Here is a 25036-nt window from a genome sequence, read left to right as displayed (position 1 = left end):
AACACTTCCATTTCCTGGAAGTGCCAGAGCCCATCTGAGGCTGTGGCTACACTGGCAGTTTTGCAGCGCTGGGAGTTACAGCTGTGCTCGTACAGCTGTGTACGGCCAGCGCTGCAGTGTGTCCACACTTGCACCAGTTGCAGCCGCCTGTTGTGAGTGGTGCATTGTGGGCAGCTATCCCACGAGCACCTCGTCCCATTTTGTCGCTGTGGGGTGGGAAGGGGACGGAAGGGTGTGGGTCATTCCGCTTCCTGTTTCAACGACCCGTGCTGCCAGGGAATCGGACCCCGCGCCTAAGAGGGCCCCACACCTTAGGCACCTTTTTAATTTTTTTTTTTTTTTAAACTTACCCCATCCCAGCTGCGGTCTGCTCCATGGTCCCGCTCCTTTGAGTGAAGTGCCGGCAGGAGCGCGGCATGGCCCGCTCTCCCAGTAGAGCTCCAGCCGGGCGGCGGGGCTTGGCGCTCCGGCCGGCTCCAGCATGAGAGTGGAGGCGGCGGGGCTTTGTCGCGCTCCGCCAGGGAGAGCGGAGGTCGCAGAGCTTGCTGCGCTCGACGGGCTCCGCCGGGAGGCGTCGCGGAGCTTGCCGCGGTCCGGCTGGAGTCGTGCAAGCCAGTGGCTCCGGCCGGAGCGCGGCAAGCCCCGCTCTCCTGTCTGGAGCTCCGGCCGGAGCGCGGCAAGCCCCGTGATCCCGGCTGAAGCTCTGGCCCTTTAATAGCCCCCCGAGCCCTGGGGCAGTGAGGGGTATTTAAAAGTCTGGGGCTACCAGCTGCCTCTGCCCACGGTCTTTCAAATAGCCGCCGGGCCCGCCTCCCTCTTGCATTTCCCAGCGCTCCCGCAGCCTATTTAAAAGGTCCCGGAGTAGAAGGGGGTTTGGGGCTACTTAAAGGCTGGGATTCCAGCTGCCTCTGCTGCACCCATGACCTGCCCACACCAGTCCGGCCCCCCCTGCCTGCAGCACTCTCTGCCACAACACCCTTGTCCTGTCTCCAGCCAACCCCTGCCACACACTCCTGCGCGCCCAAAAGCCAGCCAGCCCCCACACACTGCTGCCGCACCGCTCTGCACACTCTGCCCAGCCCGCACCCGCTGCCCTGTTTCCAGTCAACACCTGCTGCACCCCACTGCCTGAAGCCAGCCCTCCCCACCCCTTGTCTCCAACCAGCCCACATCCCTTGCCCTGCCTGCAGCTCAGACCCTACCTCCAGTCAGCCCCTGCCCTGCCTTCAGCAGCCCCATGTCCACTGCTGCCCTGCAAGTTTCCAGGGCATTAACCCTGCAGGGAGCAGCTGGAACCAACACTGTGCACACCCCCAGGGAGTGGGGGACCCCACACATGTGAAATAGCAGTCATTAATAACCACTCAACAGCTATATGATGCAATGTATATAATTTTATTATTCATATAGTTATGGAAAGTAAATACATGAAAGAAATGAGAGCTTTTTTTTCCACTTTTTTTAAGTCATCCCTGCCGATCTGTGCTTCTCGTGGTATCATTCCTTTCTCTTGGCAGCCTTTCTCCTTGTATCTTGGCAGCCTGTTCCTTTTTCATGGTTCCTTATCCCTCCAGTCTTGCAACTTTTTATTTTGTGTGGAAATACAGATTCATAACTGCTTTCCCATCTCTTCGTAGTCTTCCTTGGTTTTTTTCTTAAGCTTTGCCAGTCTTCAGAAGTCTGCACTGATGGAGCAGTATTCAAGGTCATTTAAAAAAAACACAGAGAGTAAACTGTTAATACAGAGCCTGCATTGTTTTTAAGAGTTTTTGTAGCATCATTTACACATTCTGAGCATAGCACAGAGAGGCCAGCAGCTGCAGATAGAGATGCAAGTTTCCACCGCGGCTCACAGTGGAAGGGGGGCTGCCACGTGGCTCACTGGAAGGCAGAGTGGGGGGGTTGCTTCACTGTGGAGCCATGGGGTTTTCTGTGACTGTGGAAAGCAAAGAGCAGCTACGGGAATAACGCTGAACTCCTACACCCACATCTGCCACAGCAGCTACTCTCAGAGCCATCTTGCACACGCAGCTCACCTGGGAAGGGGTGGGGGTGGGGGCTGCTTCACTCTGGAAGCATGGGGTTTCGTGGCTTCATGGAAAATAAAATAAAAGGGTTTCAGAGTAAAAATAAATTAAAAGTGAGGTCAGTGTGTACAACTCTCCCTCACACGCACACACAAAATTTTGTATGCCTTTCACCTTCCCTTCATGTTCCATTCTCTCTTGTCTCTATTTTCATAATATTACCTCTCTCTATTCTAATCATCTTCCTGGTTATTTAAATATGATTTTATTTCTGATCATGATTTCTCACATTTCCTGCACCTGTTTTACCTCCCATGTTTTTCACACTTATTTACTCAATTCATTTCTCTTGGTTTGATCTGGCTCTGTAGAGCACAGTAACTATCTTCTGCCTCCTAAAAAAAAAAAAACCTTTCTCAACAGCCCACAGAAGGCCTTGAAGATACAGCTACTGTTATCTACCTTACTTTTCTACAATATATTTCTCTCACCTAGTTTCATTTTTGTAGCTTCTGCTGATCAACAGAAGTCATTCTGCTTCAAGCTGTATCACTGATTATATGATGAATTGTATATTTCAAATAGAACATTGTTGTCATTCATTGGTGCCTTCTTGGGTTGAAGATGAATGTTATAATGATGGTTGGAATAAAGGTATGGCTTTGATTACTAAGCCTTTCTCTGATTTTTTACTTTTTTTCAGATTAAATTTGACAGTGATGGTGTCTGTGTTTGCTGTGAAATGCAGCATCAAACATCGGGCTGCAGCAACCTTGGAGAAACGCTGAAACTGAATCCACTGCAGGAGTGTAATGTTGTGAGACTGACACTAAAGGTGGGGAGTAAGAAGGATTGTCACTTTATTATAATTTAACACAGCAAGTGGATTTTGATAAAGGCATGTAGTGAAAGTTGTTTGTGTACTGTCAGCTGCTTACTTATTCATAACAAAGAGACTTAGCAGAAAATGAGAACCTGATCCTGCAAACATGAAATCAATAAAGCTACTCATGTGACTAAAGATACATGCTCATCTGTTTGCAGGATTGTTGCCTACATTTGTGCAGCATAACCATTTTGTTAAAGGTTGAGTATGCCCCAGGGTACACCTACAAAAATCTTACTGGTTGAGGGCTTATAATTGTAATCTTGATGATGCCATTTTGATTAAATGTTTCTTAAAATATTTCATATAAGAGAGAATAATTTAGGAAAAACAGATTATCCAAAAAGCTTCTGTAAAAATCCTTCCAGTGTGAATTCCATATTTATTATTTCTGCTGTGTGACTTTGAAACCTCTGTGTTCTCTGATTGTTCATATTAGAGAAAAATATCTCACTAGGCATATGAAGAAATTACAGCTAATCGGGCAAACAACTGACAGTGATTACTAATCATAATTATAGAAGGTGTGCGTTGTCACTGTTGATTGCTGCAACAGAAGACAGCTGTTGTATGTACTCAGGGCTTTATTCTGCCTTTTGTTTGAAAATAAGCACCCCACTTGAAACAGTACATCTGTAACGGCATGCAGACTCTGTCTGCGCTGCCTTTTTAAAAAAAACTCTTGTCTTTCCACTATCACCGCTTCAGCCCCATTGGTGGTAGCAAAGGTGGGAGCCCTAATGTGGAAATTTTACCAAAGCTAACTAATCTTGTTCACAACAAGTCTAGAGAGCATAGTAGGAAACACATCAGTGGCTGCCAAAAGCCTTTTCCACATTAAAATGTGTGTGTGTGAGAGTATGTACGCACGCTCATACGTGTGTGAATTTGGTTTTGAGTCAGTCTTTGTTTATGGTGCCTTTGATAAATATGACCAGTATTTAGTTATAATATAATATCATATCATATATAATATAATATCTTATATATGATGACTTTGGGCCTTTTATGTGTTTTTTGCAAGTCATATACCTCATTCTTGGTGTTAATCCAGAATAAACTACCCAGCCATTTCAGCTGTGGATATAACATAAAGCAGTAATATATCTACGATTATACATACTTGGGTAATAAACAGTTCTTCTTCAAGTGCTTGCTCATGTCCTTTCCATATTAGGTGTGTGTGCTCACCACATGCACTAGTGCCAGAAGTTTTTCCCTGAGCGGTATCTGTAGGGGACCGTCTCTGGCACCTCCGGAACAGCATGCACATGCCATGGTATAAGGGGCGCCACTGGCTCCTCCCACCTTCAGTTCCTTCTTGCCACCAGTGATGGTGCTGGAACGTCTGCTGCTTCGGCTAGCATTGCGCTTCATTCAGTGTTTCTTTTGAACATTTCCCTGTAAAATAGTTATAATTCCCTTAGTGTTAGTTCTAGTTTAATTGGTCCCGGATGGGACTCAGTTTAGGGACAGGGTTCCAGTCCAACCCCAGGACCATAGGGTAGGGCAACCCCTCTGTTACCCTCACCCGCTTCCAGGCAAACCTTCCCTGCACCTCCAGGGGTACCTGAGCCACGGGACAATGCTCCCCATCCCTGTGGATGTATTCCACCAGCATTCTTTCTTCATGGATAAACCAATGCAGGTTTTCCAAGCATGGCTGTATGAGGGAGCGGGCTGAGGCCGTATCCACTAGACCCCTCTGGGGCTTTCTCTCCACCTGCATGGGGTTGGTGACTATGCCACACCTCTTATTCCACCCCCCCAACCTTGGTCCAACCACAGAATTCACCACAGTCCATCACTGGGCAGTCACGGCTCTTATGCTCCGGCTATCCACAGCACCAGTATACAAGCTGTCCCGGACAGCTAGGTGTTCCCTTGTGACCCTCCCATCGCTTGTCTAACGGCTTCCCAGTGGGATGCGCACCGTGTTTCTTGCCTCCCTCTGTGTCTTTCAGGGTCCGATGCTCCTTCAGGGGAAAAACTGCCTCTGCATATTCCTCCATCCTTTTGACGGCGGCTTCTATGGTGCCAGGGTGATGTCACTGCACCCAGACCCGCATGCTATCGGAGAGGGACTGCACAAATTGTTCAAGGATCACCTGATCCATAATCTGCCCCACTGTTTGGGCATCGGGCCGCAACCACCACGTCACCTAGTCCGTCAGTTTCTGGGCTTAGGTCTGGGGCCGCATGCCCTCTTTCCACCGGGCTGCCCGAAACTTTTGCCTGTATTTTTCCAACGAAAGCCCCAGGCAGTCCAAGATGGCTGCCTTCACAGAGTCATAGTCTCTAGACTGGGCATCCGTCAGGGCCATATAAGCTGTGTGCACCTCCCCAGCAAGATATGGGGCTAGCTGTAGGGCCCAGGTTACCCTGTCCCATCCCACGGGTGCCATCTCCTCCCGGACAACTCACCAGTTTCTGCAGAAGCTGATGCTGCACAGTTGCCTGTTCTTTAATGAAGTCCTGCAAGGTCCATTGTTGCTCAGCCTGCCAAGCCAGTAAAGCTTGCTTCTATAGCTGGTGGGACTGATGGAAGGCCTGCAGTATCTTCTGCATCTCCCCGTGTTGCTCTGTGAACCACTGCAGAGTGCCCTCCATCTCCAGGTTGCCAAACTGTGTCTCTGGCAAAGGATCCCGGAAAAGCCCCATATGTAACAGGGTTCTTCCTGGGGCCTGCTTGCTCTCCCCAATAAGGCTCAGAGAGGCTTCAGAGTTGTGCAACACCCGTGTCTTTATTTACCAGCGTCCATCCATATACAAGCTTTCCAAGCAGTGTCAGCCTTCAGCTAGGAGGCCTCCAGCTCCCACCCTGACTGACTTCTCCCTGGCTGCCTCCAGCCTTTATAGCCCTTAGCTTGTCAGGCCAGCAGGTATTGCCAATCCTCAGGCTGGTATCAGGCCTTTTCCATCAGCCCCAATCTGTTTGCCTTAATTGGAGCTGACCAAGCAGGGGATAATTAGGTGCTTATGCACCAGCACCCTGCTACTGGTGACTTCACCCCTACATGAAGGGATATCATAAATTACTAATGCTTTATGACAAACCCCCTCTTCCCTGCCCTCCCATTTCAAAAAGGGCTGAACATAAATACTTTGTGGTAGCTAAAGACCATGAGTATCTCTATGCTCACCTGGCACCAAACTCCCTTGTAGTTGAGGCTGTTAATGAAAGGGGGAGGGGGGGGCAACCTGGGGCTACACCCAAGAATAAAGACTCAAAGAGAGTGGATTTGTTTGGGTAAAAGATTTATTTGTTTTCCAGCCTTCAACTGAGAGTGGCCAATCACCAGGCCCTCCTTGGCCACTGCGACTAAAACATGGCAGGCCATGGTCAAGTTCGAGGTTTTGCCTCCTGAAGAGTCCAGGAAGGAATTCCAGGCGATCCTCAAGGAGGGCATGGCTGCGGCAAGAGGAATCCTCCAGGCAGCTTCAGAACGGCAGACTTTATGAGTCCCACCATGGCCTCAGTCATCTTCATGCAGCAGGCATGCTGGCTGCTCCTCTCTGGCCTGCCGATGATGCTCAGCAGTCAATGCAAGATCTGCCTTTTGATGACCAGGCCCTGTTTGCAAAGCAGACGTGCTGCATGGACTCTGCGCTCTTTGGCGTTTATGTGCAACTCTTGAAAACTCTAGGGCTGTACGTCCCCAGTCCAGCCTGTAAGCAGTTCAAACTGCAGCCATCTTAGGGCCAAGGGAACCAACCAAAGCAGGAGCCACCCCACAAAAAGAGTAGAGGCTACAAGCACTGTCTGAGCCACCCACCACCACCCTCTGCCCAATCGGGCTCAGCCCTGCAATAAGCAGGGGGGCAAGCAACGTTTTGAAGGTAAGCCTGAGGGCGACCTACCGGATTATACCCCAGATTCATCTCCCGCTTTTTTCCAGCTGCCTTTCTTTTTTCTTCTCGGCATGGACCACTATAACTTCGGACCGCTGGGTCCTCAGTACATTGGCGCAGGGTTATACGCTCCAGTTTATTTCTCCCTCCTTCCCCCCCCGCCTCGTTCCCCGTCCCTCTTCAGGGACCCCCTCACAAAAGTCTTCTTATATAGTAGGTGGAAGGGTTGCTGCAGCTGAGTGCGGTGAAAGAGGTTCCTCACAAGTACAGGAACAAGGGTTTCTAATCCCAGTATTTTTTAATCCCAAAGGCCGAAGTTGGTCCATGGCCCATCCTAGATCTGTGAGAGCTCAGCAAAGTTTCACATGGTCTCCCTGGCCTCCATTGTCCCCTCCCTGAATCCGGGAGACTGATATGCCACCTTCAGCTTGAAGGACACATATTTCTACATAGCGATCTTTCAAGGTCACAGACACTTCCTATGATTCATGGTGGGAACTGACCACTATCAGTTTGTGGTCCTTCCGTTTGACCTTGCAACAGCACCAAGGGTGTTTACCAAGTGCATGTCAGTGGTAGCCACTTACCTCGGGTGTTGCAGTATCCAGATCCTCCCGTACCTCGATGACTGGCTTGTCAAAGGCCACTCTAGATCCCAAGTCCAAAGGGATGTTGCGGTGCTGCAGCCATGTGCCGATCCCTGGGCCTGCTGGTAAACCACAAAACGTTAACGTTAGTTCTGGTGCACAGGATAGAGTTCATCGAGGCGGTGTTCAACTCTCCCTGCACCAGAGCGTTTCTGCCGCAGGAGAGGTTCCAGGCATTGGTGGACCTCATCGCGGGAGTCTCTGCATTCCCTGTGACCATGTTCAAGGTTTGCCTGCGCCTGCTGGGCTACATGGCAGCATGTACGTATGTCGTCTGCCATACCAGGCTCAGGATGCGGCCCTTACAGCCGGGGCTGGCGACAGTCATTCCCAGTCCAGAAATCACTTGGAAAAGGTCATTACCATCCCACTAACAATACTTACCTTGCTGCAGTGGTGGACCGACCCCAGTGCAGTCCTGGAATGAGTTTCATTTGACAGCCCTTGTCACTCAATCAAGTTGATATTGGATGTCTCGGACCTGGGCTGGGGAGCACACCATGGCAGCCTCCAGACCCAGGGCATGTGGTCCCCGGGGGAGATGACATGGCACATAAATGTCAAAGAGCTCAGAGCAGTGCCTTCAGCCTGCAAGGTCCTTTCTACAGCACCTGCAGTCAGGGTGGTGAGAGTATTGATGGACAATATGGCTTTGATGTTCTACATCAACAGACGGGGAGCACGCTCGTCAGCCCTCTGTCAAGAGACTCTCAGATTTTGAGATTTCTGCTTTGACCACCTGGAGGCCTGTCACCTCCCCAATGTCAATAACATGCTGGCAGATCACCTCACAGGTCCTTTTTCTAGCACCATGAGTGGTCGCTCCATCTGGAGATAGCACGGATGCTCTTCCAGAGGTGGGGAACTCCCCAAGTAGACCTGTTTGCCACCAGACGGAACAGGAAATGTCATCACCTCTGTTCCCTACAGGGTCTGGGCAAAGACGCCTTCTCTGATGCCTTCCTCCTGTCATGGTCAGAGGGACTGATGTATGTGTTCCCGCCAATCCCCTCATCAGCAGAGCCCTCTCAAAGGTAAAGAAAAACAAGGTCCAAGTCGTCATGGTTGCTGCGGTGTGGCTGCGCCAACATTGGTTCAGCACACTGATGGACTTGGCAGCGGCCGCTCTCTGGCCCCTTCCTGACCAACCAGATCTGCTCTCATAGGATCATGGGCAACTTCTACACCCCAACCTCACCTCGCTCTACCTGACAGCGTGGATGCTGTATGATTGCGCTCAGAGGAGCGGGCCTGCTCTAACAAGGTGCAGCAAATCCTCCTGGAAAGTAGGAAGCCTTCCGCTAGAGCAACCTACCTGGCCAAATGGACAAAGTTCTCCCACTGGGCATCTCAGCGTAGCATGTCTCCAGCATGCTCCTCTTTGCAATTTACCTTAGATTACCTGCTCCATCTTAAGAACCAGGGGCTGGCCCTCTCTTCCATCAGAGTGCACCTTGCAGCTATCTCCACTTTTCACCTGCTGATCCAAGGTCAGACAGTGTTCTTGCATGACATGTCAGTCCGATTCCTGAGAGGCCTCAAGAGACTCTTCCTACCGGCTCAGACTCCTGTCCCACGGTGGAACCTTAACTTGGTTCTCTCCAGGCTCACAGGTCCTCTCTTTGAGCCTATGGGCTCCTGCTCCCTCTCCCACCTGTCATGGAAGATCACGTTCTTTGTGGCCATAACATCCGCGAGACGAGTGTCGGAGCTTAAGGCTCTGACATCTAAGCCACTGTATACAGTGTTCTGCAAGGATAAAGTTCAACTGCGACCCCATCCAGCCTTTCTGCCAAAGGTGATGTCTTCCTTCCATGTTAACCGGGACATCTTCCTCCCGGTGTTTTGTCCCAAGTACAAACCATTGGGAAGGAAAAAAGGCTGCACGCCCTGGACGTTAGATGTGCCCCGGCATTCTACCTGGAGCGTACCAAACCCTTCCGCAGGTTGACCCAGTTTTTCATCGTGACAGTAGACGGGATGAAGGGCCTTCCGGTTCATCACAGAGGATTTCCAACTGGATCACTTCCTGCATCCCTACCTGTTACAAGCTGGCACAGGTCCCGACACTGCCGATTGTGAGGACCCATTCAACCAGAGCTCAGGCTTCCTCGGCGGCCTTCCTGGACCACGTGCCTATCCAGGATATTTGCAGAGCCGCAGCGTGGTCTTCGGTTCGCATGTTCACAGGACATGTTGCCATCATTCATCAAGCCAGAGACGTGCTGGGTTCGACAGAGCTGTATTGCAATCTACACATCTGTGAACACCTACCTGCCTCTGTTGGCACTGCTTGGGAGTCATCTAATATGGAATGGACATTAGCAAGCATTCAAAGAAGAGAAGATAGCTGCCTCTTTCTGTAACTGGTGTTCTTTGAGATGTGTTGCTCATGTCCATTCCATGATTCATCCTCCTTCTCCACTGTTGGAGTTTCCGGCAAGAAGGAACTGAGGATGGAGGGAGCCGGTGGCACCCTTTCTACCATGGCATGTCCACGCTGCTTCAGGAGGCACCAGCGATGATCCGCTAGGGATACCACTGAGGGGGGGAAATTCCGACACCGGTGCAGTGGCAAGCACACCCACCTAAAATGGAATCAACATGAGCAACATATCTTGAAGAACACCAGTTACGGAAAAAAGTAACTGTCTTTTTTCCTTCTGTGAGTAATAGCTGGGGAAAGCAGGATACCTGGCAGACAAATGCTCTAATCTGATATGACAAATCCCATGGTGGATAAAAATTTTGAGCCATGCAGTTTCTCAGGAAAATTATTGATCTTAGTGAAAAAAAATCATTTTAATATTGTCAGCCTTGCATAGCCAATTGGTTCCTTTCTGGTTTGCGTATAATCAACAACATTAACTAAATGTCTTCATTGAAACTCAGTTGTCATCAAAATATGCCCTCAAGTTACTCCTGCACAATTCCAGTGAAAGTATTAAGGTTGAAAGGTTATAACCAAAGGCATAATTTGAAGACAATGGGGTTGCACAGGTGTAATGGAGGATAGCACATGGCTTGCAGAGTCTTTTTTACCAGTAAGGGTACATAAGCCAAAAAGAGCACAATTTAAATTATGAAGTGGAGTCTGCATAGTGGCAGTTTGAAAAAAGTCTTACTTTGTAATCTGAGCATATTTTGATATGGAAGTTTTTGAGACACAATAAATGTGGAACCCCATGATGCTGTTTTTACAAAGTCACTTTTCAGAGAAGAACTGCACTTTAAAACAAAGCTGTAATGTATGACTCTAAGATCTCCTGTAGCAGTGGATTTCAAGGGATTTGACCTCTAATTGTATGAATTAATGTTTCCTTTAATTTTTAGACTCAGGAAGTACTATACATATTATAGAATGCTCTGAGTTATAAAACCTGCTGCCAAATCGAATTTCTCTAACAAAAATATAGAAAGAATATTCCTTAAGGGAATTGAAGGGCTTATCTATACTGACTTTTGGCTCAAAAGCTAGTGTGTGATATCTTCTTTGTTTCACTGAGAAGACTGCCCCAACTCATTGCTACTTTCTCTCATGCTTGTGTAATGCTGACAGACCACGGTCGGCGGCAGTCGGGATCTAACGTGAGATCTCTGGAGGCATGAGCCTCTGCTGTCTGAGTTAAAAGACACACGTCTCTTAGCCAAGGCTGTATCAAACTCATCAATCTCTAGCTGCCACTAGAGGGGGACAGAGTGCCACACCAAACAGCCATGGGTTACACTTGCATGAGCAAATTCTATGTGTAACTTAAACTGGAATTTTGGGGACTCAGCATGAGGAAAGGCCATTTTAGGTGGAGGACATCATTACTGTGATTATCAAAGTTATGATATAGCTAAAAGATTATTGATTCCTATGGTCTGTATATTAGCATGACAGGGGTAATAAAACACAAAATATTCATTAAACCAGTTAGCATAGTAGCTCTTCTCCAATCCACCCCCCACTGGTTCAGGAGTCTTGAAACCATAGGTAAAACATTCAAAAGTGGCTAAAAGGTCAAGGAACCCAATTCCCATTGACTTACAACCCTAACTGTCCTCTGTGCCTTTGAAAATCTTTTCCATAGCTGGAGGTCCTGAAAAAATGACTCAGAATGGCTTCAGCTACTTCTCCTGGATAGACAGAATAGGCACAATGAATGTGATGGCAGTAGAAGCTGTGCCATCTCACTTACATGGCCAATCAAAATCTGTATCAATCAATTTCAAAATTGGGAATGGGAGGAAAAATTTGTCACAACATTTTTTACATTAGTCTTAGTAAATTTTTAAAAAATCATTAATTTTCTTCAAGAATTTTAAGAAAGTGGCTAAGTTTGCTCTTCATTTTTTGAATGTTTAATATTTTTAAAATAGGCACATTTTTATGGGAAATGGTGTTAGAAGTATTTTGCCCAGCTCTACTCAGATTCAATATATACCAACTTTGTATTATTGGTTGAGAGAAGGAGGAAAGGATGTAGCCTATGCAGAACATATGACAAAAAATGTGCAAGAGGAAACTGTAAGCTAAAACATTAAATATTGCAAAATACATTTTATTTATTTTATTGATTTATGGAGCACCACATCTTACAATTAATTGGCTCTTCTGGAGCTTGATAAAAAAATTGAAAGGACCCAACACAAGAAGTCCCTTAGGTACAACATAAAAAGAGTCATTACTTAAATTTCTGAAATACAGTGTCCTTGAAGTAAATAACTCTCCAAATGCTAGAAGAATTGAAGCACTAACTTGTTCTTGTTTAAAAAAGAATCATCACACCAGTGGGATGATCCACTTTAGCTCCCCCTTCCTCTTTCCCTCTCCTTCTTAACTTCTTTCATCCCTCGTCTCTTTTCCTGCTTTCTCATTTCTTCTCCCTTTCTTCTTTTGCTCTTCTTACTCCTGTTCTCCTTTTTCACTTCTCCTTCTTCTCCATCTCGTTCTATATATCCTCTGTAGTCTGCACGACACCAAGCTCACTGTCACAGCTCAGGGCAGCTACACTTGTATTTCCCCCTCCATCATCCACCAAGGGCTTTCACTCTAGTCTCCTAGTTCCTCAGCTGTCACCTCTCCTGCATAGAGACCTGCATCTCTCTCCTTCCTGACCCAGGGTTTATTTTGCTTTTTGTGTTTTAGGCTGCACAGTTTCCTGCCTACACTGTGATATTCCCAGCAAGCCAGGCTGCCTAAATAAGCCACTGTCTATGCTTTGCTTTCTCTTCAAAAGCTATGAACTACATAATTGCAAGCAGTTATGAGTTACCACACAGTTCTTTCTAAGCAAGGATAGTTATTTTTCAGGTGAAAGCATTAAAGAGAAAACATATTTAAAAACCATAGAAGAACCTACACACATGCTAATAAGCTAATCAGAGATCACCCCAACTCCAACAAGGGCTGTGGTGAGACTCAGTCCTTCAAACTCCACTAAGCGGTTTTTTCTGTGGTTGCAAGTTCATAACAGCCTCAGCTTAGAACTAGCACCCCCATGAAAAGTTCAGTCTTTCCTTTCTACAGCTTGGGCCTTTGATCTTCAGATTCCAGGAATGGATAATCCTTAGACAATGGTCCCCTTCTCAGGATGTAGCTATAAAAGTCTGGGGTTTTGCATAAGTGTAAGTGGGAAACTTGCATTCACCTCCCCCTAGAGATCCCCAAGAAAACCACTTGACCCAAAAGTCCATTCTTGTCTGGACCATTGTTCAGTATAATCCTTTGAGGTTTATAACACTTCCCAGGGTTCACATCCCATCTCCCTCTTAGAAAAGTTACATATGACCCCAGTCCACAATAAAACATAACCTTTGGATTTAACACAGTGAATTCCAAAGATAGTTAACCTTAATTTTAAAAGTTTTTTTTTAAAGATATCGCAAGAAATTGCACACTCTCTCATATCTGTCACTTTAACACATTGGGCAAGTCCAACAATGACAATCCAACTAGTAGAGGACAGTGTTTGAGTGGACTGACAAATTTAGCGTAGTATTAATTGTAACAATAATGAAAATAGTTTAGTGGGGCTCAGTAACAACTCCATAGTTAAAGCAACTCTGTCAAACTAACAGTCATGCTTTTGCCTGAGTATTTTTATCTATGATTGTTCCAAATGACACCTTAGATTACTTTAGCTGCAAGAGATTGGAGAAATAATATTTTATTCTTTTTCTTGCTTAGTGCATTTTACAACCTCTGTTTCCCCAGTGTATCCAGTTAGTTTCCCCTGGGGTTGCTTGAGGAATTGTCATTATAAAATCACAAAAATGTCAGAGAGGGACTTGGAGTAAGCACTACTACCTGAAACAACTTTATAATCACTTTTGTAATCAACTAGAGTTAAAGCTAGCCATGTCCCTATAAGGTTGCAAACAGTGGTGCATTATCTTAAACTCAATCTTCTATTAAGCTGTTGGCAGAAGTACGAAACATTTGTATGAAAATAGTGCTATAAATGGAACCCAGTAATCATGGGGAGTCTTGAGTCAGGTGAGTATAGTAAATACTGAGATGCAGGAAGAACAGGCTTACTTCAGGAAGTAATAGAATGCAGTGTGTTCTCAATATATCTTGAGATGACAGGGGCCACAGAACACCTTGAAGCAGTAAACTGGATTGAGTCTAATGATACTACATATCTTGACTAACTCAATAAAGCAAGCATTCTTTCATGCTGAGCCTGAGAAACAATATGGAGGACGATATTAAAGGAAAATAAATTGCAGAATCGTTACAAATTACATTAACAATTTTCTTCATATTTACTACCATTGCAAGAACAGGTCTAGCAAAGCAGTTATTAAAACATTAGCAGTATTTTATCTTTGCTAATGCTGCCACGGTTATTACCATTGTCAGAGCTGCATCAGTGGTAGTGCAGTGCTACAGAGTTTTGTGACATACCAAGGTACAATCCAGACTAACGAGTAGCCGTGTTACCCTTGCCTTCTAACCTAGGGTGCCCTTTGCTACTGTAGCCGCCAGCCTGGACTGCTCACAAATAGTCTCCAGAATGCAAGTCTCTGTATGTCTGAGCCCTCTCTGGGACAATACAAGTTTATATCAAGTCTTGTTTCTTTAATAGAAATATTATGCACACAACTTGCCACCCCAAATGGAGTTTCCCAGACACTTCAATTTAAACACACTGGATTAGAAAAAACAATAAAACAAGTTTATTAACTGCAACGAGAGTGATTTTAAGTGAGTGCAAGTAATGAGGAATAAAAGTCAGAAATGGTTACAAGAAAAGTCAAGATAAAACACATGTTAAATTCAAAGCAAGTTTTCTCTACTACATGCCTTCAGCAGTCTTACTGACCAAACTTCTGAGGTCAGGACTCCTCCTCCCAGAATCCAATGAATGGTTCTTTTGTTGCTTTGGGATCCATGAATGTGATGGGCAGGGAAAGAAGAAGCGGATGTGCGTTGGGGTGTTTTTCCCTCCTTTTATTATTGTTTCATACATTTCCAGCTGGGTTCCAGGAAACAAAAACTCTAGGGGGGAAGGATGTTCCCTGCTGCTTTTTCCTCATCTGTTTGAGCTTCCTTTGTTTCCCTCCCTGCTTGATGACTCTGTTTACTGCTTAAATTGAAATTAAGTAGAGCACACATTCCTTTGTCTGAGATGGACCTGTTTGCCAACCTCGGTTTGAAACATGTTAATAACACCTTACAGTGGAATCTTATAACTTCACATTATGTTCACAATGTTGCCACATACATTTTATCAGGACAATACTGACTGCAAATTATGAGTTTTCAAATGATACCTCACTAGGCATACTTTGTACAAAGATTATTACAGTAGTGTGAAGGGTGTGGACATGGGTACATTCTGTCACAAGTATAGTGTGTATAGTTGGCACATCTTTTATTGTAAGAATCAGATAGCCAGCCACTTAGAATAGCAAAATGGCAAAGGAGATCCTTTCCTTCTTATATAATGTTACTGCACAACTAAATCCATTTAGCTCTAGTTAAATAAAAAGCTCTGTGGACCCTTCAGAAGGGACTGGAACTAAAGGTCACATGACTAAGAGTTGCTGATTGAATTTAAGTGTTTTCTATCAAGATTATGCTGCTGCCATTTTTTTGATCTGAGAAAGATTCAGAAAAGGGAAAAGACCATTCCTTTTTGAAGGTAAATCTTCCAAGCCTTGGAAAATAAATCCCCACATTATTCTGAGAATCATCTCATCCGTACTGGAGAAGGAGAAAGGCTGGCTTGTAGTTGTAAAGGTAACTGTTAGCTTGGAGGCTGATAACCCTTAGTTAGGGCAATATCCTTAGAAATGGCTACTTCAGAGAGAGGAACTTAGAACACAGGCCAGTGCCAGACTGCTGACAAGATCTGACACATCCAGGGCGTTTGACAAACTGTATAATCTACCCCTCTAACGACTTGATACAAGATATCAGTGACTTAATGACTGCTCAAAACCACCACCCGTCTACAAGCCAGAGTAGATTCAACAAAATTACAGTGAGTCAGGCTGATTTTGATCAGTGCAAGATTTATGGTGAACAAACAGAAAGGAGTTCACAATTGCATGACTGGTGAGACGCCTACCCCCCGGTATTACCAAGACCTGGCTGGATGGTGCTGCAGTAAAATACCCTGCACCAGTTGTCCTAGGTAACTTCAACATTATCATTGACAAGGCCTCAGATACAACAACTCCCAAACTCATTTCCTTGCTTGACTCCATAGGACTTTCACAGGTCATTTCCAGACCAACCAATACACCTGGTAACACATTGCACCTGGTCTAGTCAAAATGTAGAAGACTAAAAGCAGTGGTCAGAGCTCTTCCAGATTCTAAGCAACTCAAGAGGCCTTTGATCCTGTTCCTTCTGTGAAGGCTCATAGATCCAACCAAATTCTATTAAATCATCCAAGGTGTCTCCTCGAGAAGAGCTTTATGTAACATGAAAGATTTCACCAATAGAAGCAGGTCCAATAAAAGATATTACCTCACCATCTTACCTCTCTAAGGTCTCTCCAAGGCAATAATGTTCTGGACGTGAAATAGTTAAAAAGATCACCTAAAGCTTTGGGACAAGGACCGCAACCAACATATCCATTCTTCAGGCACAGCAGATTTATCTACTTCAAGAGTAAAGCTGGGATGTTCAGGACACAGCAATGTCTCAGGAACTAACCCAAGACTATGGAACAAACTCCTGTAGGAGCTGAGAACCACTGCGAACCTCACTGTATTTTTTACTGAGTGAATGGCATACATGGGACCTTGTCTTCACTAATGAACATACACAAATAAATAAATATAAATTTTGATCTACATGCAGATTTTTTTTCTCCTTGGGAGAGAGAAAGGGATAGAACAAAGGGATAGAAAGACACAAATCACATCACTACTGAAAAGTACTCAAATACCATTGTGAAGGGCAGTATAAGAACCTGAAAGAAATAGGATAGAGGGAAATACTGTATGAAAAGACAATGAGGAGACAAATTGCAGTAAAAAGAAGATGAAAACCAAACAATATTGAATTCCAGCAACTGGAAAAAAATATGCTGCATCCTAATTTTGACCTTTTGTGTTATTAGCTCTGTGATAATCAGGCTTGTATTGTACCATGCTACAGAAAATGCAATGTAGGCATTCTGGATAAAAACACTTATGCATAACACCCGATCTTGTTACAGAGGAACAAACAGACTAATCAACATAACAAAGCAGGCTTTGCTACTGTTAGAAAAGCATATTAAGAAAATTGAATTTATGCTCTCTCTGATACTGCAGCGGCCTGTTAATTTAAGTTTGATAGAATCATGCTATGCCTAAGAATGTTGGGTCAAATTCTGGGTATTACTGTATGCCTATAACTTTTCATCTTGGGACAAATTGAGTGTTTGTGTAAATCACAGAAACATTACATAATTCAACACTATTGATTGCCTCTGCTTAAGAAATTTCCTGGGTTGGAAGAGGCAGATGCATATTAGGAATAAGGTGCACTGCAAGAGCCATTGATGGATGTTTACTTGCGCCTTTCTGTACTATCCTTGATTCTGTCCATTGTTGTTAGACCAACACTTTGATAAGCAACCACACACACACTTCAAACAATTTTTTTCTTACAAAGATCCTGTCAGTCTACATGGCCACAACATACGAAAACAAATATCAGTATGATTAATGTAAAACATTTGTGTAATAAGGTATTTTTATTATCTTCTGTGAGAAAGAGGGAATGAACTTGTGTTTCTATGTTTTATAAACATGGACACAGTAAGGAGGTGTGGAATAAAATGTGTTCAGTGTGCAGATGACACCTAGCTTTAGATCTCTCTCTCTTTCTCTCTCATATCTAGCTCCATGAGTGCAGATAAACATTTTCCCCAGTCCCTGGGTAAGATTGGGGCTTGGTTTGGGAAGCTGTCTGAGACTCATTCTGGCCAAGAAGGGGGGTGATTATGATGGATTAGGGGAAGCAACTAGTGGATTTGGCTGAGGTTATATCAACCACTCAAGTGTGTTACATTCTCAGCTGTTTCTTAAGAATCAAATAGCAGCAGTGACCAAGTTGGCATTTCCTAATCTATGTCTGGAAAAGAAGCAGGAAGCTGCATCCTTTCTTCTAACATTCCTTTGTCATCTCTGGATTAATATGTGAAAGAATGATTTTCATGTGATACGCACAGGTTCATTCAAAGCTGGACCCATATCAGTGTGAAAAGTTTACAAGATGAGTTGTAAGTCTATAACGTAGGTGTTGGGCTTTATTATAAATATTTCACATGACTCCAGCTATTGTTTTTATTTCTGGGCATTTTCTGATGTCCCACAAGTTACTTTTTTTAGAATAGCACACTCCTGAACAATAGATCAAGGAGTTGCTTCTAGGGAGTACATTTGCAAAATAGTGTGGAGTGATTCTAAACAGAGGAGTAGGGATAAATGTCTACATATATCATTCTGAAAATATTTCCCAACTCGACCCCAGATCTTGTAGAGAAGCCCATAGCCAAGTAGTGGTTAGCTGGTGAGGTAAGAGCAAAAGCAAAACGTTGCTGAATGCTAATAGTTGCTTTCTAGTATAGACGAGGCTGTCTTAAAGATATGTATGTGGAATGAGACTGCATTCCTTGTCAGCGCTTTGTGAAAGGGATTTGAGAACAAAAAGTCCTGTAGAGTTTAATAGAAAATGATAGCTTTTTATAAGTTCTTTTGAATGATCATACTAAATTACATCTCTGCTATAGAATTCTACAGAATTGTTTGAAAATCCTTTACACAGGATATCATTCTCTGTTAATTTCTGTAGCAGCCTACTGGTTTCATGCCTATTCTGTGAGGATAGAAGTGAATCCCTGCAGTAGAGATGTGGGGAGCTGAAATAAGAGTGGCAGCTGGGATTTCCATTGTATTGCTCAATCCAAATATGTTTGTACAAAGAAAGAAGAGAGAGAAAACAGCCAATGCTAACTTTTAAGGAAAATATGACTGTACACAAGATGATTTTGGATAATCTTTGCAAGAAGAGGCCAAACTTTTTCAAAAGTTTCAACAATAATGGTGGCTATAGTTGTCCCCAGTTAAGGTCTTGACTGCATAATATTACGTTAGATCTGTGTAATGTCTGTTCAAGCTGTGTTGCCTTTCTTTTCCAAAAATATCCTTCATTTTTATTCATAAATCCTCATTATTTGCTTGATAATGTCACATCTATTCCTTCTCTGATTTCTTCCCACTATCACTATATAGCTTCAGTTGTATACTGGACAAAATTTTCATTTCACACCATGCAGCCATGGATTTTGAAGATTGATATTTACGTTATATGAGAGAGCTGACCAATGTGTTTTTTCCTCTGTGACTTCAATGCATATTTTTTAAATAAGAGTATAACTCATTGATGAATAGGACCTATATTTTCTTTTTCAACCTGCATGCAAGAATCTTAGCTGTGCTATGAAATATACAGTAGAGTTTGTTTTATTTTTCTGCTAAAGGTACAGATCATGGCTATAATGTGACACTCCATTGGCTTGCCTTAGAAACTAAATTACCAGATCTGCAATGCTAGATAATTGTACTGTCTTCTAAAAGGCATTCTTAATATCTTTGCTGTGATAGAGTACTATCTGTGCATAAAGTGAGTCCTTAAACCTTCATTTTAATAGGGAGGTGAAAGTCATATCTTGTGAATTTAGTTCCCATTTTTGTGCATGTCTCTACAGTGGAATATGACACAGCAAAGCCTAAGGTATTGCTCTGATATACAAGGCAAGAAGCAGTGCCTACAGATATTTTTTTGGCACATGAAATGCACACTTAATTTTTTGGTGGTTTGAGCTATAACTTTTATCTTTACAAAATCAGTTTGTAATGATTTGTTCAACCATTCCACTTTCAGTCTTCACTGTTTCTTTGCAGACAAGGTCCTGATGACACTTTAAGGTGTTGGTGTTACTTCATCTTCGTCAACATCTGATCAATATATGTTGTCTTCCTTCAGAATTAACTTGCCATATTAGAGCATATCAAAGATAAAAGTAAATCAATAGAGTCTTATAGAATGGATGTTCAAACTATCATGCTTATTTATACGTGTCTGAAGCTTCTGAAAATCAATTGTATGAAAATCTTTAAATATATACTCTAGTTTGGATAGAGGTTTTTAACTTAGGGTACGTCCACACTACCCCCTGGATCGGCGGGTAGCTATCTATCTGTCAGGGATCAATTTATTGCGTCTCGTCTAGACACGATGAATCGATCCTTGAATGTGCTCCCGTTGACTCTGGAACTCCACCAGGGCAAGAGGCAGAAGTGGGGTCGATGGGGGAGCTGTGGCCGTCAATCCTGCGCCGTGAGGATGGAAGGTAAGTCGATCTATGATACATCGGCTTCAGCTACTCTATTCTCGCATCCCCTTCTCCCCCGCCCCCAGTGTAGACCAGGCCTTAGATTGTCCAGGGAAATCATGAAGTGCAGGTATAATAATTTATTCTGTGGATTGGTATGTTATAAAACAAATGGATGTCTTCCTTGGAGTAGGAACTATTTGCACATATATGTTATAGCCTATAACATTAAACACTGAAATAAAATATTTTTCTCCATTCTAAAAGCTTGATTAAAGAAACACAATTTCTTCATCCCTGGAGTAACTGAAAAACAAACATTAAATCAAAATAATTTCCTAAATTGGTACAAAACTCCAGATATTAAACAAAATAAATTCTTTTATTTAGTCTTGTGACATGTCTGTAATGTTAATTGCTAGGAAATTATCCGAGTCTGAACTAATTCCAAATAACATTTTGTAAATTACAAAAGCACCTCCCGTCCCAAGAAAATCAATGTGCCCTTCCATGTTAATTTGGAAAAAAAAAAATCATTGATGCAATTTTGGGGTTGCAACTTTTTTAGGAAGTTGGAGTTTTTTAGCACTGTCCCCTTGTCTTCCATAGTCTTTTCCTCAGCCTTCAGTGCTGTTGTTCACTACCTCTTTTTTTATCACTCTGTCCTTAGTTGCCTTTCGTGGCCTGTTGTACCTTGATCTCCTCCTATCTCTCTATTTGCTCTTTCATCATCTCCCTTGGTGATTATTTGTCATGCTCTGTACTTCTTCATCTTGAACATCCACAGAGAATAGTTCTTGGTCCTCTCTTCCTCTCCTCCCTCCCCCCCATCTTATCCCTGGGAGACATTATCCATTCACCTTCCTCTGAGTTTCCCTGTCCATCTTGTCTCACCTCTGTCTGTGTTTTTAGACTATAAAGTTCTCTGAGGAAGAACTGACTTTACTTGTGTTTTTGTACCTCACAGATAATAAGTCCTTAACGAATAATAAATAATCATTGAAAAATAATCCTCTTGCAAAATGCAAAATCCTTCCCATGTGTGAGTGATTTTTGTTTGCAACTGAATTCTTTACTAAAATCTGCTTATATCCCTCTCTTTTTTAATGGCATTTGAACAAAGGGTCAGTTGTCCTGTTGCATTTTGGGAGAAGGCAGCACTTCTATCTCTACAGGCTCCTATTTCCTCCTTCTGGAATTAAGTGTGAGTCATAAACTGGGTCTAAGTTCAGCATTGATCCTTTGTATGTATAGAAAATATTCTAGGATTTATGGGAACCAATTTTTCTAATTCCTTTGACTCTGCCAGTTGGAGCAACTGAGTTTATAATCTAAGTTAAAAACACCGCTGCCCTTGAATTCATGAGTAAAAGAGGCACATAGAGAGTAATCTCATGGGTGAAAAAGCTTTACTGCTCATTATCTCTTTTCAGGTTATTGTGACATAAGAAGTGAAACACTGTAATTGAAGTCAATCAAGAGTAAAATAAATCATCTTTACAGAACTGCAAAAATGGGGTTGCTTTTAGACCTTGATCAGTATTGATGTTTATCCCATTGTGTTCAGGGTTATTGATTACAGCCATGTGTTTACACATCTACAAACTTACTTTATTCCCTTTCATTTGTTGATTGTACTTCCAAAAGTTCATGGGAATTAAGAGCCTTCTAGAAAGTGATTAATCTTTTATTTCTCCACAGGAAACCAATCTGTTGTGCAAGCAAAGTAGAAGCCTATTGTAGGGTTCAGTAAAGGGTTATCAATTCAGTAAAGTGTGTTTAGGCTAGGACCCTTGAGCTAGGCTTTTTTTTTTCCTTCAACTTTTTTAAACTAGATTTAACAACATAAATAAAGCACTTTTGCCCTAAAAAATATAATATTTTAAAATCAGAAGAATAAGAATTGAGAAAGTAAAATCTGAGGCTCAACATTGGCCTCTGTTATTTCTGGAGTAAAATAATCCTGGGTAGATTGAGATATAATTTCTCAGTTCTGTACATTAGTGTGGTTGGGCAGCTTTCCATACAATGTTTGACAGAAATAATAAGTATTTTATAATAAAAGTAATTCATTTGTAGTGGCATGTTTGTGTTCTGAATGTTAAATTCAATAAGTTGCTATTCAGGCATATAGTTTAATTGACGGTACAATTTATGTGGTGTGATATGAGGAGGTGAAAGAGTGATTAGGTAGATACAGTAAATTCTACATTTGTTTGAGTGTTGTAAAGATGTTATGAAAAATCTGTTTTTTGTGCTGTCCCCTTCCCAAATTTTCCTTACTTTTTTGGCATTGTACTCCCAATGGCATACAAGGGAGTGGAACACTATGAATTGTTTTGATAATAAGGCACACAATAAAGAAAACCAATCTATATTTTTCCCAAATAAAAATTACATTGAAATGTGTCCTTTTCTAGAATTGGTTCCAAAGCCCTTTTGAGTCTAGCATCTTTCTGACACTCACATAGGTCCACAGAGGGGAAAGGCTCAAAGAATGTCTTTCTGCTGTAAGACCAGCCACGTTCACAGCCTCTGCACTTGTTGAATGGGATGTTTGTAGAGATGACGGCATGCTGTATCATGCTAAATGATGGTGCATCTTGCTGCATACTTTATGCCTGGGAACTCAGGAGGGGTTGCACCACTTCCAGTGTAGGTGGTTTGTAAATTACACAATCTTTCCCATTTTGATCCTAAAATTGTGTTGTTTTTCTGTCAGTATTGAATGTTCATATTATACCCTTAACTCCAGATGTGACTAGCTAACAAGATTTCCCTACCGCTGTTTTTTGCAGGCACTCAGTATTTAGCAGAGACAAACTTTATTATAATTTACTCTAAGATGAAAGATAGATTTGGGGTCTGAGACAGCATTTTTCAGCAAATTACTATTCTGTTAATATCATCTAGATATGATAAGAGGTACCAATTACATTTTGAGGAATGAATCTTTGAAAATATGAATGTACTTACTTAACATTCTGTGTTCTTTGCTTATGTAGGACCAGATTCTGCCATCATTTCCAACACTGAATTGAGTCTCATGGCATTTATTTTCTTTGGATTCAATATTACGTCAGAATTTTTCTTTTGTCCCCATCATGTAATCGTGTATGTTAGCAGTTGCTGTAAATTACTTTGGCATATTATTTTTTCTGCAGTTGAATTCTCTGAGTAATAAATTGATCACTCAGTTTTTTTTCCCAGTCCAGTTTAATAGTGAAATCAGTGGGTGTTTTTCATCAGCTTAATAAAAACAAGCACAATTTTTTTTGTGACTAAATTATTTTTAATTTATTGTACTGCATATTTTTATCATATAACATAGTCTCCAAAATATAGATATTAAATGACTGTTATAGGTATTTTCAGGAACACAATGCCTGCAAAATAATGGTTAATTAAATGATACAGGCTTAAGAGCTGCCCTCACCCTTGTGGTGGACAGCCATATAGTAAGATATGAAAGGAAAATGAGGATGTGGGGAGGGGGTTTCGGGGGATGAAGAAATGTATTTGGAGGAGTCATTTGGGGAGGGAACAGGACTGTGCAAAGCTCCTGGGGTGGAGCAGGAAACCCAGCTCCTCAAGACATTGGCGCTTCATGGGTTCTTCACACTGATGTCTTGCCATCTCAGTGCACTGAGCTCAGAGCAGCCGGGGAAGCCAGGAGCTGTGCAGTAGGGTAAGTGTGTGTACAGTTTTTGGGGTCAGAATGGGGGTTATATGAGGATTGAATTGTGAGAGAGGAGCGGCTCTCAGGCAAACCTTCTGTGGTTTGTCAAACTGGTGCACCTTTCTGATGAAATACAGGAAGCTTGTCAAAGAGGAGAGTTTCTCCACTCTACAACTCCCCCAAACTCCTCCTGACTCAATCCTCATTTCTCCCTATCACCTCACATGTCGGTTAGTGTGGGTTAGAATTGGAGAGCAGATCTGCCTATAGATAGACATGAGGCAAGCAGGTTTGTTTGGGATGAGGAACTAGGGGCATTATATTGAGGGGGGACACAGGGAGACTAGAGATGCTGTCGGCCTTAGGTTCCTATCAATCATGGCTCATCCCATCCCAGAAAGAAGCTGTGGAAGAGAGTCCTTCAAGTGGCTTAGAGAGGCTGCGAGGGATGCAGCCAATCAGAGAAGGGCTGTGCTGGCTGTTGGGACTCAACCAGGACAAGATCCTGAGGTAAGAGTGGAGACTGTGCTGGTGCTGTGGGAAAGTGGCCCAAGGGAAATGTAGCAGCAGTGTGGTTTAGTTAACAGGCCACTGTGAAGGGCTGCTATCTATAGCAGTGGTTCTCAAACTGGGGCCACCGCTTGTGTAGGGAAAGCCCCTGGTGGGCTGGGCCGGTTTGTTTACCTGCCATATCCGCAGGTTTGGCCGATCACCACTCCCACTGGCCACGGTTCACTGCTCCAAAACAATGGGGGCTGCTGAAAGTGGCGGCCCCAGTTTGAGAACCACGGATCTATAGGGTCTGAACTTGGAGCAGTGGGTAGGCCCGGGTCCCCGCCATTAGCCACTGGGGAAGTAGCCTGGACTTTTAACTGAACCGTTTAGTGGCCTAGCTGGCTTTGTGCTTTTTTGGGAATGCTTCATCATTGAAGCTTTAATTTTATAGAAACTAAAATTCAGAAATGAAAAGTTAATAGGCATCTCTTTTTTTCGTATTAGTCATGAGTTTTTCAGAGTGAGTCTGTTCAGTGGTGCAAAGATGCCTTTATTTTACAAGAGCATTTTACTTCGTTTCTTCAGTTTCTTGATATACAGTGTGTAAGTTCTGACTA

At 43.3% G+C, this 25036-nt stretch overlaps 1 protein-coding gene across 1 annotated transcript in view; it reads left to right on the top strand.

The window, feature by feature from the left end:
• The window catches only part of ENTREP2 (endosomal transmembrane epsin interactor 2), a 520309-nt gene that overhangs the window by 351896 nt on the left and 143377 nt on the right, over positions 1 to 25036 (top strand). The window contains exon 4 of the mRNA XM_075069089.1: positions 2731 to 2862. Coding sequence (XP_074925190.1) covers positions 2731 to 2862 — 132 coding nt within the window. The remainder of the gene's footprint in view (positions 1 to 2730; positions 2863 to 25036) is intronic.

This window comes from Chelonoidis abingdonii, chromosome 9 (assembly GCF_003597395.2).
Source record: "Chelonoidis abingdonii isolate Lonesome George chromosome 9, CheloAbing_2.0, whole genome shotgun sequence".
NCBI lineage: Eukaryota > Metazoa > Chordata > Testudines > Testudinidae > Chelonoidis > Chelonoidis abingdonii.
Note: the sequence above shows the minus strand (reverse complement) of the source record. Positions and strands in the feature narration are given on the sequence as shown.